The 25835-nt window shown below is 45.0% G+C and overlaps 1 protein-coding gene across 1 annotated transcript in view; it reads right to left on the bottom strand.

The window, feature by feature from the left end:
* Window positions 1–15684, bottom strand: part of LOC101788132 (uncharacterized) — a 37093-nt gene extending 21409 nt beyond the window's left edge. The window contains exons 1-2 of the mRNA XM_063239720.1: window positions 15571–15684; window positions 14333–14903 (exon numbers count right to left, since the gene is read on the bottom strand). Of these exons, the coding sequence (XP_063095790.1) occupies window positions 14333–14903; window positions 15571–15684 (685 nt within the window). The remainder of the gene's footprint in view (window positions 1–14332; window positions 14904–15570) is intronic.
* Between the last annotated feature and the right edge of the window lie 10151 nt (window positions 15685–25835).

Raw genomic sequence — 25835 nt, 5'->3', positions numbered from 1 at the left:
AACTCACGACTGTGTGCATGCAAGGCAGGTGCTTTTGCTACTGAGCTAAATCCCCAGCCCCCGTTTATATTGTTTTCTTAGTTTCAATTGCATTAATTTCTGCTTATTTATTTATTTATTTATTTATTTATTTATTTTTGGTCTTTTTGAGACAGGGTCTCAATATGCAGTTCAGGCAGGCCTTGAGCTCACTTGGTAGCCCAGGCTGGTCTCAAACTTGCATTGATCATCCTGCCTCAGCCTCCCACATGCTGAGATTACAGGTGTGTGCCACTATGCCTGGCTACTCTGATCTTTATAATTTCCTACCTTGTTCAAGTTTTGGGCTTGACTTGTTCTTCTTTTTCTAGAAGTTGGAGGTTTAACGTTAGGTTGTTTATTTAAGCTCATTCTGTTTTCCTGATAAAGACCTAATCAAAAAAGAGAGCTACAGAGGCTGGGGATTTAGCTCAGCGGCATAAGTGCCTGCCTTGCAAGCACGCAGTCTTGAGTTCGATCCCCAGTACCGATAAAAAGGAAAAAGACAAAAAAAAAAAAAAAAAAGAGAGAGAGAGAGCTACAGGCCAATCTCCCTAATGAATATAGATGCAAAAATCCTCAATAAGATACTGGCAAATGGAATGTAGCAAATTATCAAGATTATACATCATGAACAAGTAGTATTTATCCAAGGGATGCAGGGATAGTTCACCATATGCAAATCAATAAGTGTAATATACCATATTAACAGAGCCAAGGATAAAAATCACATGATCATATCAATAGATGCAGTAAAATACATTTGACAAACACCCAGTCATGATAAAATAAAAAAAATTGGAATAGATTGTTTTTATCTCAATCTGATAAAAGCTATCTGTGAAAAAATAACAGCTAACTTCATACTAAGTGGCCCAAAACTGAAATCTTTTATTCTAAAAATAAAGAACAAGACAAGGATGTCCACTGTCACTATTCTTATTCAATTCTGGAAACAGCCAGAGCAATTAGACAAGAGAAATAAATAAAAGGAATAAAGATAGGAAAAGAAGAAGTTATCATTATTTGTAGGTAACACAATACTCTACATAGAAAACCCTAAAAGTTCCACCAAAATATTTCTGGATTTAATAACAATATTTAGTAGTGTAGCTGGATGCAAAGTCAACATTCAACAATCAATACCATTCCTGCATACAAATAACAAACTCACTGAGAAAGAAATTAGGGAAACCATACTCTTCACAATAGCACCCTCCCAAAAAAAGAAATATTTAGGAATCAATCTAACCAAAGAAATAAAATATCTCTACAGAAAACTACAGTACTCTGAAAAAGGAGACTCAATAGGACTATCAGAAAATGGAAAAATACTGTTCAGACATCTTACTGTGCAGAGGTTTTGCCCTCTGGGTGACTGATTTGGGGATGGCAATGTGCAGTGTATACCATTGTTGCCCTCTGATTGCTGTTTTGAAAATTTCTTTTCTTTTTTCTCTTTGAAATAAAATGGATTTTAAAAAAAGAAAATGGAACGATATTCCTTGCTCTTGGTAGGTAGAACCAACATAGTAAAAATGACCATACTTACAAGTTATTATACAGATTTAATGCTATCCCAATTAAAATACCATTAGCATACCTCACAGATCTAGAAGACATTCCTAAAATTTATTTGGAACCAGAAGAGACCTATAATAGCAAAAACAATTCTAGGCAAGGCAGGGGGCATCACAATCCCTAACTTGAAATTATACTATAGAGATACACTCATAAAAACAGCATAGTATTGGCAAAACAAAACAAAAACACCTGAGGATCAGTGCAACAGATTAGAAGACGCAGAAACAAATCCAATCCAAACAAATCCAAACCTTTGACAAAGGGGCCAAACACATTCACTGGAACAAAGATAGCTTCTTTAATAAATGTTGTCCCCCAAAACCTGGCTTTTCACAGGTTGAAGACTAAAACTAGACCCATGTCTATCACCATGTGCTAAACAAAAATCAAAGTGGATTGAAGATATTAAAATAGAAACACTAAATCTTCTGAAAGATAAAATAAGTAGAACTCTTGAAGACATAGGTGTATGCAAAGACTTCATGAACAAAATCCTGACTGCATGGGGAATGCTATAAATAATCAATAACTAGGATCTCACCTTTTCTTTGTGTTTTTTAATCTAATCTTATTTAAAAAGCTTTTGGACAGCAAAAAGAATCACCAACAGAGTGAAGACACAAAGCACAGAGTGGGAAAAATTTTTAGTCAGTTGGTTCTCCAACAAGGGACTAATATCTGGAAAATATGAAGAACTGAAAACAATCAGGCCCCCCAAATTTAAAGACCCAATCCAAAATTAGGCATCTGAGATGAACACACAGCTCCCAGATGAAGAAGTAGAAATGACAAATATATGAAAGTTCAACATCACTGGCCATTTGAGAGATGCAAATTAAAACAACACTGAGATTCCATCCCACTCCAGGAAGAATGGCTATTGTCAAGAAATCAACCAATAACAAATACTGGTAGAGCTGTGAGGAAAAAGGAACCCTTCCCCTTTGTTGGTGGGAATGTAGACTGGTGCAACCATTGTGGAAATCAGTGTGGAGATTCCTAGGACTAGAGGTCTCATTTGACCTGACTATTCCTCTTCTTGTTATATTCCCAAAAGAATTAAAAGCATTGTACCACAGTGATATATGTGCACCCATGTTTATACCAGTATAGTCTGTAATAGCTAAATCTTGGAAAAAACCAAGTTGCCTATCAATTAATGAATGGCTAAAATTGATTTGGGTTGTTTTTTTAAAAATACAATGGAGTACTACTTAACCATAAAGAAGGATAAATGAGACATAGCTAAATGGAAGGACCTTAAGACCATGCTCTTAAGTGAAGTAAAGAACATGGTAAATATCATGTTGTCTCTGTGGTGTGAGAAACTGAAAATGTAAGTCAGAACCTAAATGTATAATAGACACCATGAAATGGAAAGAAATTTTTGAAAAGGGAAGGGGAACTGCGGGGGGGGGGGGCGAAAGGAAGGAAAAAGAAAAAAATGAGAAAAGGATAAAATGGAAACAAGGCTGTGTAAAAAAGGGAAAGAAAGGTTGAAGGGAGAGTAAGACAATGGGGAAAAAAGAAGCAAGATATAGTGTTCAGGGGCTGGGGATTTAGCTCAGCGGCATAAGCGCCTGCCTTACAAGCAGGCAGTCGTGAGTTCGATCCCTGGTACCGATAAAAACGAAAAAGACAAAAAAAAAAAAAAAAAAAGATATAGTGTTCAGGTACAAATCTCTGTGATTAATGGGCTTATTATCTACACCTAAAATGTAACCAATAATTTTTTAAATTGCAATAAAACCCCCAAAATTAAAAATGAAGTTTTTGTTTTGTTTTTGTTTTTGTTTTTTTTGGTACTGGGGATCGAACTCATGACCGCGTTTGCCAAGCAGGCGCTTATACCGCTGAGCTAAACCCCCGGCAAAAATGAAGTTCTTAAAAGTCAAACAACCAGATATGAAACAATTAGAAACCCTTTAAAGATGTATTGGGAAAAACTAGTCTTTAAAAAAAGAACAAAAAAAAAAAACACCTCTCCACATTTGTCTTTAGGTAAAAATTTCATGCTGCATAGATAATCAGGATAGTTCTAATTATCTGGTCAATGGGCATAAACCAATCACTTGAGGTCTTTGGTTCCAGTCTTGTTTTTTTATTTTTTTGCTTTTTATTTCAATCAGATTTTATTGGTACATTTTAAAGACATAATGATCACAATTCATTATCGAAAATTTGTACTTGTATGTAACTCCCCCATCACTCCCCTATCCTCTCTTTAACTCTTCCTCCCATCCCCATTTCCTTGTTCATTTGATTTCTTTTTTCTTTTTCTTTCTTTCTTTTCTTTTTTTTTTTTTTTTTTTTTTTTGGTACCAGAGATCAAACTCTCAACCTGGTGCTTGCCAGGCAGGCGCTTACACCGCTGAGCTAAATCTCCAGCCCTTATTGCTGGAACTTCTTGTTTCTTCTTGTTGGATGACTAAACCAGAGACAGTAGAGATGTCAAGTGTGCTCTCGCTCAGCTCCTCCCTGCTCAGCTTGGGGGCAGAGGAATTCTCAGCAGGTAGGTCCACTGCCTTGGTCTCTGTGACCACTGAGCAGTGCTCCTCCCCACACACCGCTTTGGCACAAGTCTTAGATATGGCAATGGGGCTCAGTAATGGTTTAGCCCTTCTAGAATCATGGGGAGGGGTCCCCCTGGAAAACTTCAATTCTCAAGTCTTACTCTAGAGCTAATAAGTATTTTCTGGAGGATTACTATTATCATCAATGATAACTCAGTGTTAAGCACCCAGAGGAATATTGATGTGCATTGAATCCTGAAACTACTGCTTAGGGTGTCCCTCCTTCTCCCCAGGACCAACTATAAAATTTCTGAGGTCTGTGCAAGGTGAAAATACATAGCTCCTCTCTGTTAAAACGTTATTAAGAACTTGAAACTGACAGCAGCAGAGCATTAAACCAAGGGAGGCGCCCTTCGAAGCAGCGCTCTGTGGAGCTGCCAGCCTGCCCAGTCACTGCCAGTCACCACTCTCCCTCTAGGGCTGCCGCTCCTGCAGGTCACCTCCATTCGGCAGAGGCTTTCCAAGGCTGCAAGAGGATGGGGTGCCCTGACCGGCACTAGACCCCGTGGGTGCACGGTGGCCCTGCCTCTACTGAGGTACTGCGGCCCACCCGGTAGCGGGGTGAGAACACGGGCAGCTCGGAGTGAAGGGGTCAGACAGCAAATGCTGCCTCGCCAGCCACATTCGAGGGCATTCATAGACTGGCGTCCCAGCCACGGAGCCAGGTTCCCGTACTTGGGGGACAAACCCCTGCGTTCTCACTTAGCTGTGGTGAAGCTTCAGTTCAGGAGCCAGCATCTATCTGCCTAAGTGACCCAGGCCAAGCCCTCCCGGGAGCCGCGGAGGTGTGGCCCAGCCTGGACTACCCCTGAGGACCGGGCGAGGACAGCGGAAGAGGACCGCAAGGGAGGCGCGTGGGGAGGGCGGACGCAGCCCCTGTACCAGGCTCGCCCTCCCCTCCCCGCGGCCCAGCGTCCTCTCCGCCCTCCGCCCCCCTGCTCAGGGCGCCCCCGCCAGACCCGCCGCAGCCCCCGCCCCGCGGCCCGCGCTGCCCTCGGCGGCGGCAGCAATGGGAGCCCGGGGGCGGCGGGTCCCTGCGGCCACGGCCCGGGCGGCGAGGAGCGCGCGGGGCCCTCCTCGGCGTCTCCTGGCTCGCGGGTCGCGACGCCGACGCTGCAGCGGGTTAGGTGCCACCACGCCGGCCGGGGACAAAGCCACACCGAGCCCCAAGCTCAGAGGGCGCAGGTCCCGGCCGCGCCGCGTCTCGGAGAAAGCTGGGTGCGCAGGGGCAGGAAGCCCGGTAAACTGGGGCGAGGGCAGTAGCTGACGGGTCCTTCGGCCAATGAGAGAGGAGAACCGGGGGGCGGGCCTGGCCAGGTGGGGCAAGAGCCAATAGAGAGCTGTGGGCGGGGCGAGGGGGGCCGGCACAACTGGCATAGAACACAAGAGCGGGCCTCAGCCCGCGATCTAGTGTGGCAGCTTAGACAGTCATCCTTAGTACAGTATCCTTAGGGATACCCAGTTTCATTCTAGTGTGGCTTGAGAAAAAGATTTTATGACTTAAACCCTTCTAAAGAGAAATCCTGTTTCATGGCCCGAAAGTGGTTAATTTATTCGGTGTTCTCCCTGTTGTGGGGAATGTTCTGCAGAGGTCAACAAGGTCAGGTCGGCTAACAGCATTCAAGGTGCTGAGAGTTAGTAAATTCAAATTCACCGAGAATGAACCTGAGCCAATGTCCTTACAGATTTTGTTTTGTAACCGCACGTAAAAACAAATGTCCTGATATAACCGCATTGATCTCAACAAAATAATCTTCAAAGCAAATATCATTACTACAAGTGAGACAATGGTCAAAATGCTATTTCACCAGAAAAAGATAATTCTGAACTGGCATACAGCTAAAAATATGGCTCAAAGGGAAATAGTATTGTCTGATCAATTTTGCATGCCTGTATCTGGTAACATGAATAACTAATCTGAAGATAACAATATGTAATATAACAATCATTGTTAAATTCCTATCGTCGTATTTTGAAATCTTGTATCACTATTTTCTTGTTTGTTGTCATCATTGTTTGGCTTTTGTTTGTTTTTGTTTGCCTGACTGCTTAATTTTTCTGTGCTTTTTTTCCTTTAAAATAAAAAATATATAAAGCAGAAACTTCACAGAACTATGAGAAATTAACAAATAGGCTTGGTGGTACTGTACCATCTTGCCTCTATTGTTAATATATCAAGGACTGGGGATTTAGTTCAGTGATGTAATCACCTGCCTGGCAAGTGCAAGGTTATGAGTTCCCTGGTACCAAAAAAAAAAAAAAAAAAAAAAAAAAAATTAATACATCAAGTAGGAAAAAAAGTAGTAACAAGGGTGTAGAAGATGTGACAGCTAAGTGAATGAGCCTGAGCTAATGGATAGGCATCAACCACTGTGCCCCGTACTAGAGAACAGAATTCTTTCAAAGCCCATGTAAAACATTTATGACACCTGCCAGTACAGGTCATAAAGGTACCTGAAAAGTTTCAGATGATTGGTGTCATGTAGACTACATTGTTTGACCACAAAGACATTTGGATTGAATATCATTAATAGAAGATATAAAGGGAAGAAGTACATATATATGGAAACTTTCAAAGATAGCTTTAGAGGCTGGGGATTTAGCTCAGCGGCATAAGTACCTGCCTTGCAAGTGTGCGGTTGTAAGTTCGATCCCTAGTACCGATAAAAATGAAAAAGACAAAAAAAACAAAAAAACAAAATTTAAAGATAGCTTTAAAAAATTATTCAAGGAGGGAGAGGGATGATTCTTCTTTTTTGTAAAAACTTTCTTAACAGGTATTTTCAGTTTGTTGACTTACTGAAAAAATTAAGTTACAACCCTTTATTACAAATTAAAATGGCCAGCTGTGGCAAGGCATGCCTGTAATCCCAGCACTCAGGAAATAGAGGCAGGAGGATTGCTGTGAGTTTGAGGCTAGCCTGGACTAGAAGTGAGTTCAAAGCCAGCGTGAATTGCATAGTCTCAAAAGACACAGACAAAACAAAACAAAAAAACAAAACAAAACAAAAAAACAAGCATTTAAGGTCTTCATCTCCAATCTTTTGCTCACTTCTTACTGTTGGAAGTTCATATTCATCTCTTCTTGTTGGATAATGAAACTGGATGGTGGGCAAGATGTTAAATATCCATGTATTCAGCTTCTCCCTGCTCAGCCTGGAGAGGAGACCAATGCTCAGCTGGTGATAGGCTGCTTTTGTCTTTGCTCTCTTTTGTTTTAGGGTCTTCTGGGTGTCTGTTGCAGAAATTGAAGTTACCATAGGAGGGACACTGAGGTAGCTTCGGACACCTCAGGTCTCATCTCCTGGACTGTTCTTGTCTTCTTCCTTGCCATCCCCTCTAGGCTGCATGTGGCAAGGAGGCCTTCTCCCTGCACAGCAGGACTAGAATCCTGGGGTCCTGTGTGTAAATGGGAACCTCCGCCTGCGGTCAGGTCTGTGTGGTTGGGCCTGGCCCTCAAGCACGCTCCCAGGACCCTCATTCTTCTCGACAGTTCTGGACGTTGTGCTGGTAAGCTGTGGGGGCCCCGGTGACAGGGACAGTATCTAGGATGGTGATGATCTGCCGTGTATTTCCTGTCTTGACCCTGAACTCCATCGAGGCCTGTGACATTTGCTGCCTCCCCAGCAGCACCTCTCCTCATCCCCTACAATGTGAAGGGACTCCCCAGGGTTGTTCTGTGGCAGTCTGTACACATACACATCTTCCCTGTAGAAATAATAGCAGTTTGTCACATGGAACCACTTTACTGTTCCCCAAACCTTTCTTGTAATGACCTTTTTGTCCCCACTGGCAGGCGCTGCCCATGGTGCCTGGCATGGAGTTAGGTGTGCTGAGGGTGGGACAGGTGGTAACAGCTCAGTCTCAGCCTTGCCACTCAGGGTTGCGGTGACGATGACTGGGGCCAGCTGTGGCAACCACAGCTGAGGCTCCTCTTGGGGTTCTATGGTAACTATGACAGAGGTGGCCGCAGTGGGGCTGCTTAGGGCTCTTCTCAGGTGAACAATCTTTCTTTTCATTCATTCTTTCTTTCTTTTTTTAAAAGACAAAGTCTTGCTATATAATTCAGGATGGCCTTGAACTCACTATGTAGTCCTCTAGGCTGGCTTCGAACTTGTTGGGGACCCTCCTGCCTCGGCCTCCCATGTGCTGGGATTACAGACCATGTACCACCATTCCTGGCTTCAGAGTGATGTTCCTTGATTGGGCTTGGTTTTGCCCCGATGGTCATCACATGCATACATTTCTTCCTGCTAAAGGTTCCAGTCATAGTCAATGTGGATGCTGGAGTTGAACTTGCCACACTGGGTCCGGGACAGCAGATATTCACACTGGGGGGCTTTGAATCTAATGACTGTGTCCAAGGCGGTTTCTCCAGTGAGGTTCGCAACACCCACAGCATGCTGGTGCCTCAGCAGGAGTTTCGGGCCCTTGGGTTTGTTGTGCAGGCTATAGCAGTGCAGAGCTGTGTTTCCCACAGACAGCTGCTCATCCAGGTTCTCTCTGTTCTGGATGAGGAAATCGAGCAAATTGAGAGGTGTCTGCTCTGCAGTTTGGCCAGCAAGATGAAGGGCCATCTCCTCTATTTTCTGGATTCCAACAGCAGATTGGAATGGAACTTCATTCCAGTCCCACTGGCCCCGCCCCTTCTGGGTACACTTGAATGAGTGAAGTAATACTAGGATTTGGGGCCCTCTAACATTGCGTTCAGCTGATTGGAGGAGAAGAACAGGTCTTCCTTGAGACTGTGTGGTGTGTATACCTTGTGGCGATGTAGTCTTTTCTTGCAGCTATGCCACTGGTAGGATTTGGGGGAAGATCTAGTTAAATTTCCTTCCAGGATGTCATTAAAATGATTGTTTCTTCCATTCTTGGCCAGCCAGAGTCCTGAACTTCGGAGTTTGTCTAGTTCCAGTGACTGACTGCAAGGCACAGACACTCCATTTGCCTGTGGATGTCGGCACATGCTAGACAGAGCCAACCTGAGCCACGTGGGTTCTATGAGCTGCAATAGCAGCAGATGTCCTTCGTGGGGAGCTGCTGGATGTCCTTGATGATGGCTTTGGTGAGCTCCTTCAAGCTCTTCTGCCCAGGGGTCTGCTGGCCTCAGAAGGCCTCAGTCAGGGCCTCTTCTCTGCTATTTCTGTTTCTCTTGTTCTGAATTTTTGTAAACTTAGTCTCATAACTGTGTGTGTGTGTGTGTGTGTGTGTGTGTGTGTGTGTGTGTGTGTGTCTTTGAGACAGGGTTTCACTATGCAGTTCAGGCTGGGCTTGAGCTTACTTTGTAGCCCAGGCTGGTCTTGAACTCACAGCAGTCCTCCTGCCTCAGCCTCTGGAGTGCTGGGATTACAGGAGTGTGCAACCAGTCTCAACCTTTGTCAAACAGCTCCCTGAGATCTCCTTTGACTCCCTCTCCAGGTCTCTTTTTAACAAGGACTCCAAAACGAAGGTCACATTGAGGCCCAATCCTTGAAGCAGATTTTTCAGCAGTGTGGACAGTTCCTTTGTTAAAGCAGCAAATTCCACAAATGCAGTCCAAAATTGGAGTTGTCTTGACTTAAAACATCGTTCCCAACCTCACCAGGAACTTGAGCAAATACTTTCTGCATTTTGTGCGTGGTATTGGCCTGAATTACAGAGTGCATGTGGAGATTCCTGTACTTTCTGTAGAGCTGTTCTAGCTTGGTCCAGAGGGTCTTCCAGCTGTGTGACAGTGTTTTTGCAGCTTTGCAGCTGTGAGGCAAAGCTGGATGTGGTGGGTGAGTTATAGGCCTTGTGGTCCTGGTGATGATCTTGGAGATGGAGATGCAGTCCTTCCTTCTGGGGGGTGGAGGAGACTGCAGATGGGGTGAATCACAGCTCAGGTTCCTGGGGTTTCAGGACACCCAGGACCTCCTAAAAGCCCTGAGCAGGCCCCACTAATGGCACCTGGCCTGGCACAGCTCCTAGACTAGCTGCCAGGATTTCTTTTAAATAGGAAGTCATTAGTAATAAACACCAGAAATATGTAACCATTAAGGTACATATACTACACAAAGCTGGACAAAACTCAAGGACTTTTTGAATTGTTTATTATCATAGGACTTCATCTTCAATTTAAAGAAAATTTATTGTTTATTAAAATGTATAACAATAATTCATACATAAAATGGGTTTTAGGGATAATTAAATACAAGTGTTTTCCTCTTTCACAGATCTGTCACACGGCAGGTATTCAAGAGCTCTGCCATAAGTGCTCACTTCTTTGCTGCACAGAGTGTTCTGGGCTTTCCTGATGCCCAGCACCTCTGGCCACCTGCCCTACATCACTGCTGAAGACTCAGAGCTCCACACCGTCCCACAGTGCCCCCTAGAGGGCACTGCTGCCTGGTTGGGAGCCCCAGGTCTGTGGGTGTCCTAACGAGTTTGGTCCCCATCAATGCCCACTTGAGTCCTAGTAGAGGTTTTTGTCTTGGGAGGGAGGAAGTAACTGTTGATCCCTGGGCTCAGGCTAGAGTTTCTTCGATGTAAGAATCCCCTCTCACTGAATCCCTGTATAAAAGACAATGGTTCTGTTCTCATTTTGACCTAGAAAATAGCAGAGGAAAGTATTTTTTAAGGGAGGTGGATACAGAGGGAAGCAGAATTCGCAGTGCAGCTGGCTTTCATTCTGTATTGTACATGTAAGGATAACTTTATTTTCTCTTTAAAATGATATATAAATATAACTGGATTGAAGAGGACATTAGAAAAAGGATAAGTGTCTCCTGTTCCCGGATAGGTAGAGCCAATATTGTCAAAATGACCACACTCTCAAAACTTACATACAGATTTAATACAATCCCAGTCAAAGCCCAACAGCATTCCTCACAGCACTAGATAAACAATCGTAAAATTCATATGGAACCCAGAGACCTGGAATAGCAAAAGCAATCCTGAGCAAGGAGAGTTTAACAGGTGGCATCACAATATCTGATTTCAAGCTATACTACAAAGAAACAGTGATGAAAGTGGTATAGTGTGTTGGCACACAGACAGACAAGTGGATCAGTGGAACAAAATAGAAGGTATGGAAACCTCCCCAGACACATTGAGCTTTTGATCTTCAACAAAGGGGCAAAAAGCATGTGCTGGAGGAAAGACAGCCTGTCAACAAATGGTGCTGGGGGGGGGGGGGCTACGGATTTAGCTCAGCGGCATAAGCGCCTGCATGGCAAGCAGGCAATCGTGAGTTTGATCCCCGGTACTGATAAAAAGGAAAACGACAAAAAAACAAACAAACAAAAAACAGAAACAAATGGTGCTGGGGAAATGGACTGTCTCTATGCAGAAAGCTGGACCCATAGCTCTCACCATGTATTAAACTAAAACAAAAATGGATCAAAGATCTAATCTTTAAAACAGAAACAGTGGACATACTAGCAGATAAAATAGGTAAAACATTTGAAATCAGGGGTGTAGGCAAAGAGTTTCTAAACAGAGCCCCAGTTGCACAAGATATATCCACAAGCATCAACAAATGGGATGCTATCAAACGAAGAAGCTTCTGCCCAGTGAAGGACACAACCGGCAGAGTGAAGGGAAAGCCCGGAGATGGGAAAACACTTTCGCCAGGTGTCTTAGTTACTTTTTACTCCTTGCTGAGACAAAATACCTGATGTACCAAGTTGGGAAAGGAAAGGTTTATTTCTTACAGTTTTTGGAGGTTTCAGTTTATATTTAGTTGGCTCCAAGGCAGCACCCTGGGTGGCATGGCAGGCCGAAGTTCATGGCAGCTGCAAACAGCAAGGCAGAAACCAGCAAGAGAGCAAGACACGCCTTCTTCCTGCCATTATATCACATCCTGGCTCCACCCGTACGCCAGTGTAGCACTTACACCCACAATCCAAGCGCTAGACAACCAATCACAAATGTACAACACAAATGCATGAGGCCTGGGGACCACCGACATAAAGCATAACATTCCACCCTTAGCCCCCAAAAGACATTTAGTCCATCTCCAAGAGTTGCCAGAATTCTAACAGTTTCAGCATTGCTGAAAAGTCCAAGTTTCAAGTCTCTGATATCTATGGCAAATTCTTTAATTGTAACCCCCTGTACAAATGAAAAAGGTTAAACATTTCTGAAATGTAAAGACACAAGATAAACACTACCATTCCAAAAGTTACAAACAGGGGAATATAAAACACTAGAATCAAAACAAGTCCAACATCCAGCAGGGCAAACATTAATCCTAGAGTTTTATGTTCGGCATTTGAAGCAATCTGGTTGTAAGCTCCAAAAACAGCACTTCCGGGGATATCAGCTCCCACAACTTTTTTCTTAAACTCTCTCTGCTTACTGTTGGTAGCTTTTCTTGGATCACCCATGTTTCTGACTTTTTTAAACTTTTGGGGTCTCCACTGAACCTTTGGCTTCACCATTACATCTTTACAAAGTGCCCCCACAGGGGCACACTGCTTGGCCTCTCAGGCCCTTTGTAAGCGAGGTGGAAGCCGTCTTACCCTCAGAATTTGTGCATTTTTCTTGCACCTAAAATCAGCACCATGTGGGTGCCGCCAAGGTTTGCTGCCAGCTGGAGCAGTAATCAGGCTTTTTTCTCTCTTGGCTGTAGGGGTCCATTGCCTGGATCGTTGTGTTCTGTGAACCTGATTGTGAAGAAAAGCTTCTCTATGTTGCTGCCATTCTGGAACCTCATGTGGCCTCCGTCGCCATTTTGGAGCATGGTGCTCTGCAGCTTTCTCCTCTGAGCAAATTCTTTCATCTTTGCAATTTTGACCCTACAAAGGGTAGAGACCCGTTCCCTCCTGGGATGACCCGGGGCCATCTTTTTTATCTCTCTGTTTCTTCTCAGCAACTAAAGTCTCAGTTTGAATTTTACAATACACAGCTTTATTGGAGCTTTCCTTCCAGCCAAACTCACAGTATTGTAAGTTATCCTGCTGGGCTCTTTGCTCTTGATTTGCAACATAAAGCTGGCTAAAAGCCCCCAACAATAGCCATGTCACATCCTCAATATTTGACTGCCTTGAAATTTTCTTTTCCAGATTAATCAGTCCACTGCCCTTTGTCTCAGTCTCAAGCAAAGTCTCTGGGCATGAGCGAAATGCAGACAAACTTTCTGCCAAGCCATAACACATCATGGGGAATCCAACAACCAATGTAGTCCTTCTTCCCAGCAGAAACGTCCCAAGCCTGGTCTTTATAATGAGGCTTTTAATCAGCCTTTTGGTCTCCTGAGCTCTGAGCAGAATCTCCTCTACAGAGCGTCCTAAGCTGCTCCAGCTCTATGTATCCAGGTGACATGTCTGAACCTTTCCAAACTCTGCCCACAAGCCATTCCATTCTTTCCTCTGTTTTCAGCTGGGGTCTTCCCTGGAGGCGGGGAATTCCCAACTTTGCCACTTTCAGTCCCTACTCTTCCCATGTGACACTTGTGGGAACCTGGAACAGAGTTCTTAGCTGTTGGGAACATGGGGCATCCAGACAGCCTTCCCTGCAATCAAAGGTCCACTGGCCCTAGAAATGGACTTCAAACAAATATGCCTCTCCTGAGTGTGAAGTTCCTGCTAAAGTGCTGTGGTGTTCCAGGGACTTGATCTGACTCCCTGAGCACTAAGTCCTGGAACTGAGGTCTCAGCAGGTTGCTCATCCAGCCTGGCCTGGCCCCACACACCAAGATCACCAGGACTGGGGTCTCGCTCAGCCTGAGTACTGGGCTCCAGCTGCCCACGGAACGCATGGTGGACTGCAAAGCCCTGGAGGGACAGACAGGAGAGGTGGTACATAAGCCTTGCTGAGCTCTGGGGCCTCTGCTGCATGACAGGGCCAGATGGAGTTTGGATGGTCCCCGGAGCAGGGTCAGGGAGAGAAAGTTTTCCCACCCAGGGCCATGGGCACCGACAGCTCCCTCCCAGGGACACCCTCCGCCTCCAGTCGGTGCTAGAGAGAGGCTCCGGCGGGGTCCCCCGGATTTACCCAGCTTTGCCCACTGGCGCGCCTTTGAGTTCGTGGAGCCGGCTACACTGTCGCGGACCACGACTCCGATCTGCTGCACCCACCCCGACAGAGCAGCTTCCACCTGCCCGGGCCTTGCTTGGCCGGCCGCCCCATCCCTGCCGCCCGCCGCGCGACAGGAGTGCGTCAAGCGGGGCGCACGGACCGCGGCCGAGCCTTACCTCGGTTGGAGTGGCTCAGTGTGGACGACTGCGAGGACTTGGACTTCTGCCGCTTGACGGTCATCATCACCTGCTCCTGCACGCGCTGCCTGCCCGACGTGCCTGTCTTCATCTTTTGGTCGGACGGCAAGGCCAGCGTGGAGTTGTCCTGGTCCTGGAAGCATTCGTAAGCCAGCGCGGTCTTGAGCGGCGAGTGGTTCATGGTGGCGGAGGCGCGGCCGGCGGCGGCGGAGAGGCGCGGGCGGTGCGGGGCGGCGGCGGGCAGCGGCGTGGTCTCCTCGCGCTCAGCGGCCGCCTGTGGCCATAGAGTGTGCGACCGGCCGAGGGCTCCTGCAGCTGCTCCGGCGCCTCCGCCCCGGCTCTTCCCTCTGCAGGCACTGGCGGGCCCGCCCTCGGCAGACAGGATATACCACCCCTGCCTGCACCACCCACTCGGCGGCGGGCTGCTCCGCGGGCTCTGACGCCCAGCTGCGGGCACCGCCGCTGCGAGCCGGCACGGGAGCGCTCTAGGGGGCAGGGCTGCCGGCCCTGCGTGGGACGCTCGCGTTCCTGCTGCCAGTCCTTCCTGTGCCTACACCTGAGGCCGGGGGAGACGCCCCTCTGCCCTGTTCCTGCTGGCTCACGGGAAAAGCGTGCTCTGCTCGGGACCCAGGACTCTGCTCTCTAGGAAAAATGACTTTCTTGACCTCTGTCCAGCCTCAGGAGAGCCAGGTGCCCGTCTTCCTAGGGACCGCGGTCACTGCAGAGACCAGCCCTGGCCGCGGGGGCGCCCGGACTGATGGCAGAGGCACAGCTCCTGCCCAGCGGGGCTCGGGTAGGAAGAGTCCGTAGGACTCTCCAAGGGCCAGCTTTGAAATGCAAAGCCACAAAGTAGCACATCTGTCACTTCTGCTGACGCCCCCTGAATAGTGAGTGCATCTTCTCTGAAACTTCATACGTAGCCCCTAAGTGACTGGCTTATGTTAAACACTTAATAAAAATGTATTTTGAATGCCAGCTAATTTAATATAACTCAAGCTGAATTTGAATTTTACCCAGATTCTTACTGAAGCTGCCTCATCCCTAAAACTGCACACTGTGGACCGCTGTCCTAGGGCTGCTGCCTGCCTTCTCCTGCAGACACTCAGGTCCCAGGACTTGCACCATGACACTTTGTTCAGCTGATGTCCTCCCTAGGCACGGAGGGAGCCCACACAGTGACTTCCGTGTGCAACAAGAGCGAGCATTTTTCAAAGTACTTTGACAGGAGTCTCTCGGAAAGGCCTCGCTCCCTGCTGCAAGTTCTGAAGCCAGCGATACCGGACGTTTTTACCCACTTGTCGGTGACTCAGGATTCTCACTCGGGCGTCCATTGCTGAGCTGGGGGGCAGTGCGATCTGCTCAGTTTAGTGTCTTAGTGTCCAAAGTTGTGCAGTGTTGTCCTTGATGTTACTCTTGCTGTCATTTGTAGTTGCTGCCCCCAGTTCACATACATCACTTTTAGTTTTCCCTTGTAATTGCAGGGGAAGGGACACTCAGAAATCTAGGCATGCTGGGAATTCTGTACAGGGAACGGATCAAGAAGACCGAGCCCAGTGAAGTGGTGCACGCCTGTTACCCCAGCTACTCAGGAGGCTGAGACAGGAGAATGGAAAGTTAAGCTCAGCCTGTGCAATTTCCTGAGACTCTGATTCAAAAGAACATTTTGAAAAGAAGTGGGCATGTAGCTTAGCAACAGAGTTCTTGCCTGGCACGCATGAGGCTCTGGGTTCAATCCCCAGTATGGCAAATAAGTGAACAAACAAATCAAGTGACCATCTTAGCAGCTCTATGAAGATCACTCACTACATAATCATCATGGTCCAGGAATTTATATTTGTAATCCCATGTAAATATTATTGAAATTTTAGCAAGCTAATTCCAATCTACCACCTCTGGTGCAACCCATAAAGAATAAAGACACTATGACTATAAATATGTAGTTGGTCCTAAGTCCAGCCAGGATGAAGATTCATCAGAACAAAGGCCTTGATTTGGGGCCCAGCTTGAATTTTATTAATTTGTGAAAAAGGAAGTGACTTAAGAATGACTGACTCTGAGAATGACAAGAATTATGTAAGTAATGTGAGCTGGGCTATGTAGGAGGCCTGAAAGCCCCTCTGCAATATGCAGAGAGAAGGATATGCTGAAAGACCAATCTACATAACACAACTGAGCATTTAATGTTTAGGGGGTGGTGCTTCAGCTCTGATGTGCACTTTTCTGCTCTGGGAAGTCATAGCTTCCTATCTTGAGGCTCAAACCCAGTTGACCACCCTGGAGCCATGCCTCTACATGCTGCCTGGTTCAACCGTGTTTTGGGAGTCATGGAGTAGGCAGGAAACTGGGACTATCACCTAGCTTCAAAGATTATGCATCAGTACTCCAGCTAGCCCTATTACATTGCTTAGAGACAGTTGAAAGGAAAACGAAATAACTTAGCTAGCTCTGTATACACCAGTACATGGAGACAGGGCCAGGTTTAGCCAAAGTGGGGATAATGGCTTTTGTTCAAGGAAAGTGGTCCAGGTGGTCCTCCACAACTCTCTGAATTCTGGAGACATGGGTGATACATATGGGGAATGCAGCTTTTCCTGGGAGCCACCTACAGAACAACTGTGAAGCAAACCAGTTTCCACTAGAAACAGGTTTTTTTTTTTTTTTTTTTTTTTTTTTTGTCTTTTTTTGAGATAGGGTTTCGCTGTGCAGTTCAGGCTGGCCTTGAGCTCACTTTGCAGCTTAGGCTGGTCTCAAACTCGCAACAATCCTCCTGCCTCAGCCTACCGAGGTGTTTTAGAAACAGTTTTATAATTGAGGACTGTGTTCCTAAAAACATGGTCAGAAATACATCAGAGAAGTGACCAAAAGCATAATTAGACTCAAAAGTTGAATGCCTGTAACTTTATCATTGCTCAATATTGTCAGATTTCTGTTTCCAGTGCAAGCTGCCAGGCTGGACATCCCCCAGCCCTGCTCCACACATCACAGAGGAGGAGAGGCAGTGGCTGCCGTGGGTCCCTGTCACCATGTGTCAGAGCCTCTGTTTTGAACAGGCCTGGCAACTCATGATCCAGTGCTCACTCCACCACATTATGCAGCCTCCCTTATGAAAGTCCTATAAAATGGGCATTGGTTATAAAAGGGCCCAGGTATACTAACAAGTAAGCATGACGATCTCAGCGCTTGGGAGGCTGAGATAGGAGGGTCACTGTGAGTTTGAGGCATACTGCATAGTGAGACTCTTGTCTCAAAAAAATCATAAATAAATAGACCCTAAAAGAAGTGATTGGAGGTACCATATTTCTGTAAAAAGCAGCTTCATGAAAGCCAAAATTGATTCTCTTTAAGACAGTGTCCAGGGCCAGGGATTTAGCTCAGCAGCATAAGTGCCTGCCTGGCAAGCATGAAGCCATGAATTCTATCCCCGAAACCATAAATAAATAAAACCATGTCCAGTAGTCAAGGACATAGTCAGTGGCATAAGCACCTGCCTTGCAAGCACAAGATTCAATTCCTTTACAGAGAGAAAGGGGGGGGGGGTGGAGAGAGAGAAATCAATCTAACAAAGATTGTAAAAGACCTCTACATCGCAAAAGGAGATTGAAGAGGATATTAGAAAATGGAGAGATATCCTGTGCTCATGGGTACAAAAACCAATATAGTGAAAATGGCCATATTCCCAAAACTGTTATATACAGCATTCAGTGCAATCCCAATCAAAATTCCAATAGCATATCTCAGAATTAGAGAAAACAATTCTAAAATTCATCTGGGACCAGAAGAGACCTAAATTAGTAAAGGCAATCCTGGGCAGCAAAGACAAGATGGGGTTTCACATCTCTGATTTGAAATTATGCTATAAAGCTACTGTGATAGAGACAGCGTGGTACTGCAAAAAAAAAAAAACCAGACCCAAGATCAATGGAACAGACTAGAAGATGCAGAAACAACTCCAGAAACACTAAACCACTTTATGTTTGACAAAGGTGCCAAACATGTTCACTGGAAAAAAAGATAGCCTCTTTAATAAATGGTGCTGGAAAACCTGGCTCTGTACCTACTGAAGATTAGTATCCATATCTTTTTTTTTTTTTTTTTTTAGCTTTTTGAGACAGGGTCTCTCTATGCAGTTCAGGCTGGCCTTGAGCTTACTTTGTAGCCTAGGCTGGTCTCGAACTCACAATGATCCTCCTGCCTCAGCCTCTCGAGTGCTGGGATTATAGGCATGAGCCACCACGCCTGGCTAGGATCCATATCTTTCACCCTTTCACCATGCATTAAACTAATTTCTGAGTGGATCAAAGATCTAAATATTAAAACAGAAACATTAAATCTGCTGGAAGATAGAATAGGTAAACCTCTTGAAGACATGCCTATACCAGGCAAAGATTTTATGAATGAAACCCTTTTGCACAGTAACTATCACGAAGAATCAACAACTGAGATCTCACCCTATTGAAAGACTTTTTCACAGCAAGAGAAATTACTAACAGAGTGTGAAGAGACAGCCCACAAGGGGAGACAATGCTTGCCAGCTGTTTCTTGAACAAAGGATTACTATGGAGAACATATAAAGAACTAAAAAAAAAATCAGTCCCCCCAAGACTTAAAAACCCAATCCAAAAAAGGGCATCTAAATGAATACACACTTCTCAGATGAAGAAATACAAACAGCTAATAACTATGTAAAAAAAATATTCAACATCGCTGGTCATTTGAGAGATAGAAATTAAAACAACATCACCCCAGAAAGAATGACTATTATCAAGAAATCAACCAACAATAAATGCTGGAGAGGCTGTCAGGAAAAAGGAACACTTCTCCACTGTTGGTGGAAGTGCAGACTGGTGTAGCTGCTGTGTAAATCAGTGTATTGATTTCTCAGAAATCTAGGACTAGGGCTGGGGATCCAGCTCAGTGGTCTGAGTTGAATTGCCTGCCTGGCAAGCACGAGGTCGTGAGTTCAATCCCTGCTACAAAAAATAAATAAATAAATAAATAAATAAAACAAAAAATTAGGATTGGAGGTCCCATTTTACCCAGCTATTTCCCTTCTGGGTCTCTTCCCAGAATTTAAAACATCGTACCACAGTTATATATGTGCACCCGTGTTCACAGCAGTGCAATTTGTAACAGCTAGATCTTGGAAACAACCTAAATGCCCACCAACCAAGGAATGGGCAAAAAAGTTGTGGTACTTTTATACAATGGAAGACTACTCATCCACAAAGAAGGACAAACTCGAGACTTTTATACGTAAATGGATACAACTTGAGACCATACTCATTGGTGAAATAAATAAGACGTGTCAACATTGTATTGTCTCACTAGTGTGAGAGGCTGAAAGAAGCAATATATGTACATATATATGTATATAATAGAGTTAAAATAGTTATACTACTAATGTCTCTGAGTTCATTGAAGAGAAAGTTTTGCCCTGGTACTGTTCAGACAATTGAATGCAGATGTCTTGTGTTCTGGGTGACTGACTTGGGCCCGGCAATGTGCAATGCGCATTGTATGTACCATTGTCCCCAGATTGTTGTGTTTTGACTTTTTTTTCTCTTTGAAATAAAATGGATGTGAAAATATAAAAAATAAAGCAGTGTCCAGGTATCAAGTTCAGGTTTCTGGTTAGTTCTGTTACTTTAAATACTGAGATAATTATTGCTATATTGCTAGAACCAGCCAACATTGCTGATTCCCATAAGCACCATGCCTGCCAATCAGATGTGGGCTTGAGCTTTGTCTCTGTCATGTCTGTGAGCCCTGAGAAGTGGATACCAGCACTGTCCTCCTGCTTTTCCAGACAAGGAAACTGAGACTTAGTGCAGTCCTCCAGGTGGTAACTGGCAGAGACAAGGCCAAGCACAGAAAGCAAGGCCTATGGCTTGGGCCCCCAGTGGCAGTGCCAGGCTACCCTCCTGATTTCTTTTTTTAAAATTTTTTTGTCTTTTTTCATTTTTATCCATACCAGGGATCCAACTCACGACCACCTGCTTACAAGGCAGGTGCTTATGCCGCTGAGCTAAACCCCCAGCCTCATACCCTCCTGATTTCTTTGTGACTAGCAGCGGGTACGAAACCCTTCCAGGGACCCATCATACAGCAGCATCCATGAGCATCACATGAAGTGGAAGTCAGGCCAGCTGAGCTCGTACTCCTGTCATTAACACCCTTCACGATGTCCCCTTGATAGTCTCTGGCACTGAATCTGTAAAAGAAAGGGTCAATTTTGGTGTTCCTAGGATCCGCTCCAACCCCACCCCTCTGTAATTCTGGTGGCATTTATGGTGTTTGTAGAGAGAGCTGATCTTGGTTAGGTCCCCTCTCTGGAAAGTGTTTCCCTTCTCCCAGCCAGCAGCAAAGCAAAGGGGTCCCTGTGGATGGTCAGAGGGTGCTGATGGTCAGCAGTGGCCAGCTGGGCCACTGCTGGGCACCACCTCTCAGCTGCTTCTGAGGTGTGGCGTGCAAACAGGAAACACTGAGAAAGATCCCATTAGGAGTGAAGCCTAGATCTGAGCCCAGGTCCCACTTCTGGAGGAGAGGGAGAGGGAGAGGCAGTCACCACGGCACAGGCTTAGGGGGAGGTGAGAGAGGTGTGTTCGGCTGGAAGAACTGGTTTGAAACTCAAATGTAGGGTACATCAGTCTAGGCTGGAAGTCGTTTTCCTTTAGGATCTGAAATACTTCTCTCCATGCTCTTCTTGACTTCATTGTTTGTGCTGGAAGTCTGCTGTGATTCTGGTAAGCTTTCCTTTATAGGTGTTCTGTCTTTTCTAATAGCTTTTAATATTCTGTTCTTATGTTGGATTTCTGGGATGGTAATTATTATATGTTTGGGTGTAGTTTTATTTTGGTTATGGCTTTTTGGAGTTCTATATGTTTCACTAATCCAAATGTCAGTTTCCATTCTCATGTCTGGGAAATTTTCAGCTATTACTTCTGTAAATAGCCTCTTTATATCATTTGTGTTGTCCCCTTCTTTTTCATTTATCGCTATCAATCTTATATTGTTTTTCTTTGCATCATCTTGCAACTGTTGGATTGTTATTTCCTGATTCCTTATAATTTTTAAAAGATCTTTCCTATTCACTAGCTGCAATCTTGTCTTCGAGGTCTGAAATTCTATCTTTACTTTCGTTGAGGCGGTTTTTGACAACTTTCAATGGAATTTTTGATTTCTTGGATATCTCTTTGAATCTACTTCATGTATTCTGTTTGTTTCTTATATTGTTCATCCAGGGAGTCTATGTTTTTGCATTGTTCCTCTAATTTTTTAACTATATCTTCTTTAGATGTGTTAAGCATTTATTTTATTTTTTGGTACAGGGGATCAAACTCATGACCTTGCACTTGCCAAGCAGGTGCTTATGCCGCTGAGCTAAATCCCCAGCCACATGTTAAGCATTTCTTTCATTACTTTTATCATTGCTTCTTTTACCTGGGAGATTATTTCTAATTTGAGTTTCTTTATAACTTCCTGGAGTTGCTTCTTTATTTCAGTTGCTATCATTTCAGGCATTTCAGATGTATGGCTTATATTTTCTTCTATGTACATGGCTCCTAGGCTTTCTTGGGATGGGCTGGGAGTTTGAGATTGCATTTTGGTCTTTCATCTTGTCATTTTCCTATATTTTGGTGTTTCAAGTGATGTTCCAAAGCTTCTCCTGGACATGTTGGAAATCACCTTTTATGCCCTCGACTCCTGGGACTGAATGGAGGCTGCTAAGCATGGTCCTGTCAGGCCTGCAAGACCTCCTGTGCCACTTCCAGTGTTCCAGGAAGCTGGGCAGGTTCCTAACCACTGTGGGTGATGGTCCAAAGCTCTCCCTGAGCCTGCTCGGACACTCTGGAAGTCACCTCGAGTGCCCTCAGCTCCCCTGATTGAACCAGGGTCGCTGGGCGTGGTCTAACCAGGCCCCCAAAACCTCCTGAGCCTAGTCTAGTGTGTCTGGAAGCTGGGCAGGCACTTAATTGCCAGGAGCGATGATCTTAGACTCTCTCTGGGCCTGCGCAGGTGTGCTGGAACTCACCTCATGCAGCCCTAGCTCCCAGGTTGAAAGAAGAACTAAAAATATCATACCACAGTGATTTATATACACCCGTGTTTATTGCAGCACAATTTGTAGTAGCCAGATCTTGGAAACAACCTAAGTGTCCATCAACTGAGGAATGGATAAAAAAGATGTGGTATTTTTATACAATGGAGTACTACTCAGCTATAAAGAATGATCACATTGAGATATTTATAAATAAATGGACACAACTTGAGACCATCCTCATAAGCAAAATAAATCAAACTCACATGTATAAATACCAGATAGTCTCCCTAGTATAAGAACTGGTAATAGTACATAAGATTTTATGAGAATCATGATTCCCCATTACATTGCTTTGAAGTCTTATAATATTTTCATTCATTAGTTGGAATGGTTTTATTCTGTTTTGTTTGATTTTATTATGTGTGATGGTATGAACAGCTACTTGTTTTTTTTTCATTTTTATCAGTACCGGGGATTGAACTCACAACCGCCTGCTTACAAGACAGGTGCTTATGCCGCTGAGCTAAATCCCCAGCCCCTGAACAGCTACTTTGAAGAAAACAAGACATTATGGCAGCCATTGTGATTTAATATCATCTTGCTTTGAAGTCCTACCACACTTTTGTTCTTCTGTTTCCATTGGTTCTATCATGTTTGTCTTACTGGATTTTAATATGTGTGATAGTATAAACAAATTTTTTACAGAAAATGAGATAATATATTAACCATTATTCTTTTTCTGCTATTTGGTTCTGAATGCTCTGTAATACTTTCATTGTCTTGAATGGTTTTATACTATTTTGTTATGTTTGATACTATTGTATATGAAGTTATGCTCAACTATTTAAAAGAAAGACATTATGGTAGCTACTGTTTTGTTTTGGGTCTTTTTGGTACTGGGGATCAAACTCAGGACTGTGCGCTTGCAAGGCAGGTGCTTATGCCCTGAGCTAAATCCCCAGTCCCTCTGAAGTAAAGTTAAAGAAAAAATAAATAAATAAAAATAAATCCCCAGTCCCAGCTACTGTTAATATATGATCGTCTTGTAGTAAAGTGCTGTGTTGCTCACATTGTTCTGCTCTGATCTGCTTTGTTGTGCCCTCTTTTGTCTTAATCTCTTCAATAAAAAATTTAAAAAAAAAAGAAACTCAAATGTGTGGCTTTGAGCCAATCAAAGCTGTCCCTCACCCTACCCCCCTGCCTGAGTCTCATTTCATTTGTGGCCCTCTCTCAGAAACCAACCTAAAAGTTGATTGCCAAAGTGAAGAATAAACATCAAGGAGGTGCTATCACATGGGCAGAGCCCTGAACTCGCATCCCTTCAGGAGACAGCCAGCACTTATATTTAGGCAGTGAAAAAATCCTAATGCACATGGGTGACTTGAGTTTGGAAGATGAGGATGTGGTGCGTGGAAATCTTCCTGAAAGAAGTTAATTATGACTTGATGCTGAAACAAGACAAGGCATTAGGTTTCTAATTCTCTCTGCTGTTGCATGCGCAGAACAAGTCTCAAAAGGGCTGGGGGTTTAGCTTAGTGCATAAGTGCCTGCTTGGCAAACAGGAGGTCATGAGTTCAATCTCTGGTACCCAAAAAAAAAAAGAGAGAGAGAGAGAAAAGAACAAGTCTCACAGCCTGACCAGCTTGGTGGGGAGGAGGGCTGGGAAGGCAGAAGGTGGCACCAAGGAAGACAGAGGACTGCTCTGGTGGCCCTTGGTTCCTCATGCAGCCTGGTTCAAAGCAGAACCAGGCTCAAAGCAGAGCTAGGTTGGCACCAGCTTGCTATGTGTGACTCTGGATAAGCTGCCGGCCCCTACTGGGTTTTAGGTTCCTCGCTTGTAAAATGAGAGGGCAGGAGGAGATGCTCCAAGTCAGTACTTCTCAAATCTTGAGATTCACCTAATCCCCAAGGAGTGTATTGTTTGTTTTGTTTTTAATCAATACTGGGATCGAACTCATGACAGTGTGCTTGCAAGGCAGGTGCTTATGCTGCTGAGCTAAATCCCCAGGCCACCCCAGAAGTCTTGTCAAAGTGCAGACCCAGTACAGCAGCTCTGGGGCCAGGCCCAAGGCTCTGCATTTCTGACAAGCTCCCAGCCCATGCTGGGAGGTTCTCTGACAGAGAGCAGAACAAGTCTCAGACAGGTCCCTCCATTACCATCTGTAAAATGTTATCTTCCCTCAGGTGCTAAGAACTAGCAGCCTCACATGTGTAAGAGTACTTTGTAAGCTGTAAAGTCCTCTATAAACACAGGTCTGTAAAAAATCACCAGCCCCAAATGTGCACTTGAGGGAGAGGGGGCTGCGCTCCTCCTTGGACAGAGGCTTCTTCTGTGTCTGAGGAGACACACTAAGATGGCGCCGGGCACAGTGGCCTCCCGACCTGCCACTGGCCAGAGCCCCACCCCCACCACCTCAGTGCTTGCTGGCCCTGGCGGTGTCCCGAGTCCCAGCTGTGACAGGAAGGCCATCTCAGCTGAGTGTGACCCCTGGCAGTCTGCTGGGTGTTTTTCCCACCCTAACAGTGACTCCCTGACACTTCTGCCAGTCAGCACTCTCTGCTTCTTCACAGCTCCCTCGGGATGTGCAGAAGCTTCCAGAAGCCCTGTGTGCCTCGTGAAGCTGTAGGGCTGTGGGGGAGGCAAGAGCTCAGGACCCGCTCTAGACATCTTTCATCATCATAATCTGCCTCCTGTCTCTTCAGGGATGCGGCCTCCAGAAGACTAGACTTTCCTGAGAGGTTCGTGGTTTCCTAGAGTACTTCCTTGAAAATAAAGCTGTGTCTTACACTAATTTTTGCTCCAAAAGATGCAATATGGATTACTTTCTGGGGATGTCTTATTTTTTCATGTACAAGAACCTATGTTTATTCAATTATTCAAATAGCTGCATTTATTCATACACAAAATCTACTTTTATATCCAAAACTGGGATGCCATTTTCTTCTGGAACATCTACATAACTCCCAAACCCTGACTTCCTGCTTGAATTTCTTGTGACCACAGTTCCTGTGGAACCACTGGCCCCAGTCACTCTGTCCACAATAGAGCTCTCCTTTCTTTTTTTGTCGGGACCAGGGATTGAGCTCATGACCATGCTCTTGCAAGGCAGGCGCTTATGCCGCTGAGCTAAATCCTCAGCCCCAAAAGAGCTCTCCCTAAAAGACCACTTCTCGTCCACGTAGCCTGCACTGGCAACACAGCTGTCATGGATTTTTCACCCAAGTCACTTCGTGTAGGCTACACTTCACAAAATTTCCATTAAATCAAGGGTTAATTGAAGACATATGAAAATAGTGGCCACAGAAATGATGACAGTTAAAAATGGTGGATCAAGGCCTGTGTGGTGGCTCATGCCTGTAATCCCAGCACTCCGGAGGCTGAGGCAGGAGGATCTTTGTGAGTTTGAGACCAGCCTGGGCTACAAAGTGAGCTCAAGGCCA

This window comes from Cavia porcellus, unplaced genomic scaffold (assembly GCF_034190915.1).
Source record: "Cavia porcellus strain 051 isolate PalLab524CR breed Dunkin Hartley unplaced genomic scaffold, mCavPor4.1 scaffold_29, whole genome shotgun sequence".
Taxonomy (NCBI): domain Eukaryota; kingdom Metazoa; phylum Chordata; class Mammalia; order Rodentia; family Caviidae; genus Cavia; species Cavia porcellus.
The sequence above is the reverse complement of the archived record's forward strand: the minus strand, read 5'-3'. Positions and strand labels throughout refer to the sequence as shown.